The sequence below is a fragment of the Sardina pilchardus genome, chromosome 5 (assembly GCF_963854185.1).
Source record: "Sardina pilchardus chromosome 5, fSarPil1.1, whole genome shotgun sequence".
Taxonomy (NCBI): Eukaryota; Metazoa; Chordata; class Actinopteri; order Clupeiformes; family Clupeidae; genus Sardina; species Sardina pilchardus.
The window spans coordinates 1556553-1563407 of record NC_084998.1 but is presented as its reverse complement, the minus strand read 5'-3'; the positions used below and the strand labels follow the sequence as shown (position 1 = coordinate 1563407).

The 6855-nt window shown below is 42.8% G+C and overlaps 1 protein-coding gene across 1 annotated transcript in view; it reads right to left on the bottom strand.

Moving 5' to 3' along the window:
- Positions 1–355: 355 nt before the first annotated feature.
- smg6 (SMG6 nonsense mediated mRNA decay factor) overlaps positions 356–6855 on the bottom strand; it is a 38661-nt gene continuing 32161 nt past the window's right edge. The window contains exons 18-20 of the mRNA XM_062535930.1: positions 5427–5641; positions 5067–5148; positions 356–2404 (exon numbers count right to left, since the gene is read on the bottom strand). Of these exons, the coding sequence (XP_062391914.1) occupies positions 2274–2404; positions 5067–5148; positions 5427–5641 (428 nt within the window). The 3' untranslated portion in view covers positions 356–2273. The remainder of the gene's footprint in view (positions 2405–5066; positions 5149–5426; positions 5642–6855) is intronic.

Genomic DNA, 6855 nt, shown 5'->3' with positions numbered 1-6855 from the left:
GTGCAGTGTGGAGACACTGTGATAGAACCTGCGCTCACTCAAGAGATGCTACACTGAGCCCTGACCCTTATACATCCCTGTGTGTGTGTGTGTGTGTGTGTGTGTGTGTGTGTGTGTGTGTGTGTGTGTGTGTGTGTGTGTGTGTGTGTGTGTGTGTGTGTGTGTGTGTGTGTGTGTCTCTCTCAATACTCTCCATTCTCCTGGAATACTACCTGTGTATGTTCCACAAATTACATGGTGGGGTTTGTAGATGTTACTATAACACTCTTAGGGGTAGGGGGTATATAAATGTAATGTGTTGATATAACAAGTCACACATTGTTTCACCTAAACCAGTAGTGACACCAAACACAAGATCTGTGGTACACAAATACATGTGCACGTCAGTTTTATTATTATTGAAAGCCACCTTTTCAATCACGTTTTTGTACACATCGTTCTCAACAAAATCCAGATTCCGCTTCAGACCAAACTTGTATTGAAACAAACCAAGTCCGATGCCGTTTAACCAAGCATAGCACTACATAGATATGAAGCAATCCTATATGTATATTGATTATTGATTACTGATATTCAGTGGCAAGACATTAGATCAGCGGAGTTTTGGACTGATAGGTACTGCTGTTGGCAACACTTACTGGTCCATTTCAGGCGGTATGTACACATTCCCAAAGGAATTCAACTCAGAAGCCAACTGCACATATTAGAATCATATCAAGACTGTCGACTTGTGTTATAAACTATGTGATCCATTTTTAAATGACAAACACACACACAGGGCACCATACAATATCTAAAGAATAGAGTGCACTACGTTATGAGTTTATCAAAGAGTGTGTGAACAGCGTGTGAACAGTTGAGGTGTGCCAGGGCTGAAGAGGACTAAACCAGGATCTTAACCGCCCTTAAAACCTGCACCAGACAAAAGGCCTTTACAAAACAGGACCCCGTCAAAACAAAACACCACAAATGGGGGAAAAAGAAACGAAATTAAAGCAAACCTTGTGCCACAAAACAACCACAAAGCTCAAAACACCACCTCTAACAAAAGCAATTACTCTAGGTGCTGCAAAGAAAGAAGAAAAAGAACACAATCGCTCAAACAGCAGAACCGCAGTGGAACCACAACAAGGGGGCAACAGCAAACATGCCCCAAAGCAAACAAACGTGCATGCCAAAACAAACAAACAAACAAACAAACAAAGAAACAAAACGTCATGTTTACTCTGTCAGTTCCGCAGGGACAGTAAACATTTAAGCACTAAAGAGTTCCGCCGTGCTGGCCTCACAACAGGGTGCGGAGGACAGGCGATGGAACACAACTAAATGGAACTCCAGGCAGAGCCGCACTGGCTCTGTGGAAGTGTCTGGGGGGGGCTGTCCACCCCCCCGTGTCGTCTCCCTGGCCTCGTGAGGGTTGCCCCCCCCCCGGCCCCTTCATCAAGGGTCCATGGTGCGCCCCAGGCTGCGCTCTGAGACCCAGTGCAGAGCTGCTCTCACAGCACCCCCTAGTGGAGGCCTCTGGTACAGACGCCCACCTGCATAAACTCGCCCATGTGAGCAGAGAGGTCTAACCAACCACACACACACACGTTCACAGAACACACACACGCGTTGTCAATCCTATCTCTCAGACACACAGACACAGACACAGACACAGACACAGACACAGACACAGACACAGACACAGACACAGACACAGACACACACACACACACACACACACACACACACACACACACACACACACACACACACACACACACACACACACACAGCTGGTCTTCCCTAAAATCTCTGAAACAGCTAAAGAGTTCTTGTTGCAGGTGACTGGTTGCCTAGAGCCCACTACATGACCTCATCGGCAACCTCCCTCACCTCTGGCAAGCAAGCATCACTCCCTCCTCTCTCATCACTCCTTCTCTCCCTCCTCTCTCCCTCCATTCATTCATTCATTCCTGTGGCAACAGACACAGCTGGGAAAGAGAAGAGCTTCTAACTCGCCTGGCTTTTCCTCCTTTAATAAATTCATCTGCCTTTCAAAGCTTCTTTTTTTCCTCTGAAGTTCAGTCTCCCAAACGCCATTTAAAAAAACCCTGAGGCATTCTCCCTCTTCCTCTTCTTCTCTTCTCTTCCCATCTCTCTCTCCCTCCCTCCTTCATGCTGCTCTGTGAGGTTGTTCATTCGTCGCTCTCTCTCCACGTGGTAGCGTGGATGTTGAGTCGAGTCGAGTGTTGTCTCCCGGTGCACATCGCTATGGCGACGCGGTGCGTTCAGCCCACTTTGGCCCAGCGCAGGAACGCAGGGATGTCGCGCACCGGAACGTTCCGCGTCAGCGCCTTCACACGCAGGTTCCGGTCGTCCGTCAGGAGAACCACCTCCCTACGCAGCCGCACCTTCCCATCTGAGAGAGGGAGGGAGAGAGAGAGAGAGAGGGAGAGAGAGAGGGAGAGAGAGAGAGAGAGAGAGAGAGAGAGAGAGAGAGGGAGAGAGAGAAAGAATTTATTTATTTTTAAAAATATGAATGATAACTAGAGATGCAATTCCAAGGAATGACCAGTGCATGAAAATGCAGAAATAGATAGATAATGTAGATATGGTTACTAAGGTGTAGCTAGGGTAAATATGGTGGTTGCATAGTTTACAGAGAGTTGATAGTGTGAAGGTAGACTGTTTAAAGATGAAACATTCCAGTTCTAACTTAAATAATGATTTCTATTCATGTTAAAATGTTGATTAGCTAACTTAGCTAATGATTTCTAACAGTTACGCTAAAAATGCTAATTATGCTAGCAATGCGAACTTTACTAACAATGCTAACCAGGTTGATTAGCTAACTTAACCGATGATTTCTAGCAGCAATGCTAAAAATGCAAACTATGCTAACAATGCTAAATTTGCTAACAATGCTAACCAGGTTGATTAGCTAACTTAGTTGATGATTTTTTGCAGTTATGCTAAAAATGCTAACTATGCTAACAATGCTAACTATGCTAACCATGCTAACTAGCTAACTTGCTAGTGAGGACTTTTATTTTGAAACATTTGTTGCTAGGGTATCCATGGTGGCCACTATCAGGAAACAAGAAGTTACTGCAGTATAATCATGTTGGTTGCTATGGAAACGGTCATAAACGCTTAATTTTAATGGTTGCTATGTTGGTTGCTAGGTACATGGAGGTTTCATGTAGTTGGCTGGAGGCATAGTGGATGATAACTGACAGTTGGAATGGTTGAACAGTTCAATAGTTGAGTAGTTTCAATGGTTAAGGCGAGACACTACAGGTGAATAGGGTAATTTTTTTAACTAGCAGATATCACTATGAAACTTCCCCAGTTGATTACTTACATCAACATAAGAAAAAAATGTATTACAAGTTTTTTGTAATTTAATGTTTAAATATGCAAATTAGGCATTATCTCATTAAATATGCGCTAATTTGCATATATTTCAAAATACATAATCTGAGTTTTGGATAAAGCCAGGTTCAAAAGTATTTTTTCATTGTGTTAATATATTAGATGGGAGAAAAATTACAGAGGGATTTATGGATATCTACTTCTGTTATCTTGTAAATCAGCATATAGTGTCAATAGCCTTGAAAAATCGTTTTTTGCCATGTTTTTAAGCATAAAATGTCATATATATCAGGTTAGGAATAATTTTCAACAAACCCCTCTGTAAAAGTCTTGTAAATATAGTTTGGCATAAGACTGGAAAGTTTGGTGCATGTTTGGTGCATGTGAAACTCGTTTTGAGAAAACAGCCTTGAAACACAGCCAATGGGATACGTTCTAAGCCTAGACTCGCCTTTGAACTTTCGCGATTGGTTGCTAATACAAAGGAAATGTCCATATTTGGATTGCATAGCGTCATTCAGGAGAAAAAGGGCTTTCCAACGGTATCAGACACGATATGACTTGGATCACGGTCGCGGTAGTACATGACACTTTAGAATGGGAACTTTTGGTAAAATTAGGAGAAATATATAGGCGCGAGTAGACAAAATGTCATGAAATAAACACCTAAATGTGCAAATCGGACTTTATTATTGTAGTAGGGTGGTAGAATACATGCTAAGGTAGCAAACTAGCACAAAATATTGAAATTGACCGGAGGTCACAAAAACGATGTTTTCACCTGCCGTGTCTCGCCTTAAATGATTTAATAGTGTATTATTGCAGTGAGGACTTTTATTTTGAAACAGTTGTGGACAGAGGAAACAGTTAACAGGATATGTAGTCTTCTGAGAGACTGTATGCTTAAAGCCAGAGAAACTGACAGTTGGTGCCCAGGTGGCCGGCCACCTGGCCTAAGATTCTAATTGCTGCCGTGATGTCATAATGAGCAATGTTAAGTCTATGGGGGAAATTGTAATAGTTTTTTAACTAATAGTTTAAAAAGTATAAAAGTTACAAAGTTGAAAAATACAAAGCCCACATCGCGTAAGTAAGACCTACGCGACAACATTTGAATGGAGTTTCTACGTTAAGCGGTTGAAGCTGAATTGCGTGCGTTAGAAGAAGAATAAGAAGAAGAAGAAGAAGACGACTTTGGAAGAACAGTACAGTGCATTTTCATGCACTGTAATTATTGTTAGAAAAAACATGAGAGAGTGAGGTCATAATGGAGACATGAGAGTGTGAGGTCATAATAGAGACGTGTGTGTGTGTTTGAGGTCATAATAGAGACGTGTGTGTGTGTGAGGTCATAATAGAGACGTGTGTGTGTGTGAGGTCATAACGGAGACGTGTGAGTGTGTGAGGTCATAATAGAGACGTGTGTGTGTGTGTGAGGTCATAATAGAGACATGTGAGGTCATAACAGGCATATGACGTGTGTGTGTGAGGTCATAACGGAGACGTGTGTGTGTGTGTGTGAGGTCATAATAGAGACGTGTGAGGTCATAATGGAGACGTGTGAGGTCATAACGGGCATATGACGTGTGTGTGTGAGGTCATAACGGAGACGTGTGTGTGTGTGTGTGAGGTCATAATAGAGACGTGTGAGGTCATAATGGAGACGTGTGAGGTCATAACGGGCATATGACGTGCTGCTCACTCACCTTCCTGAGAGGGCACGAGGTCCTTGGGCTTGTCCTTACAGTAGTGCAGGCAGCAGCTGAGGATCACGTCGTCATTAGTGCCCTGAACACACACACACACACACACACACACACACATACACACACACACACACACACACACACACACACACAGTTATTAACCAACACTTTAACTGCTTACATCTACATCCAGTCAACATAACACTAGGACTGTCTGAGGAGCACCCTCTCCCCCCACGCACGCACACACACACGCGCACCTTCTGTCCTGAGATATCCTCGCTGAAACACCCCCCCCCCCCCCCCCGACACACACACGCACACGCACGCACACGCACACGCACACACACACGCGCGCACCTTCTGTGCTGAGATGTCCTCGCTGCGGAAGGCGATGGAGTCGAGCTGGTTGCCGCGGCTGGTGAGGGCGCGTAGGCAGGGCTCTCGGGCCTGGAAGCTCTTCTCCAGGAAGCCCACGGCCTCCTTCGCCCGCTCCTGCACCTGCCGCACGTGGGCACCGCCGCCATCGCGCCACTCCTGCTGCCCCTTCGCCAGCCCGTCCAGCTCCGTCATCACTGGACACACATATTAATATTATATTAATAACACAGCTCCGTCATCACTGGACACAGATATTAATATCATATTAATAAAACAGCCCGTCCAGCTCCGTCATCACTGGACACAGATATTAATATTATATATTATATTAATAAAACAGCTCCGTGATCACTGGCCACAGAAACCATATTATATTATATATTATATTAATAATAATAACAATATTATATAAATAAAACAGCTCCGTGATCACTGGCCACAGATATTAATATCATATTAATAAAACAGCTCCGTGATCACTGGCCACATATATTAATATTATATTAATTAAACAGCTCCGTGATCACTGGGCACAGATATTAATACTATATTAATAAAACAGCTCCGTGATCACTGGCCAGAGAAACCATATTATATATATTATATAAACAAAACAGCTCCGTGATCACTGGCCACAGAAACGACATTATATTAATAAAACAGCTCCGTCATCACTGGCCACAGAAACAATATAAATAAAAACTAAATCAATTCAACTCTCCCGGAGTTCCGTGATCACTGGGCAGAGAAACAATATTATATTAATAAAACAGCTCCGTGATCCGTGATCACTGGCCAGAGAAACAACATTATATTAATAAAACAGCTCCGTGATCACTGGCCAGAGAAACAACATTATATAAATAAAACAGCTCCGTGATCACTGGCCAGAGAAACAATATTATATTAATAAAACAGCTCCGTGATCCGTGATCACTGGCCAGAGAAACAACATTATATTAATAAAACAGCTCCGTGATCACTGGCCAGAGAAACAACATTATATTAATAAAACAGCTCCGTGATCACTGGCCAGAGAAACAATATTATATTAATAAAACAGCTCCGTGATCACTGGCCACAGAAACAATATTATATTAATAAAACAGCTCCGTGATCACTGGCCAGAGAAACAACATTATATTAATAAAACAGCTCCGTGATCACTGGCCAGAGAAACAACATTATATTAATAAAACAGCTCCGTGATCACTGGCCAGAGAAACAATATTATATTAATAAAACAGCTCCGTGATCACTGGCCACAGAAACAATATTATATTAATAAAACAGCTCTGTGATCACTGGCCAGAGAAACAATATTATATTAATAAAACAGCTCCGTGATCACTGGCCAGAGAAACAATATTATATTAATAAAACAGCTCCGTGATCACTGGCCAGAGAA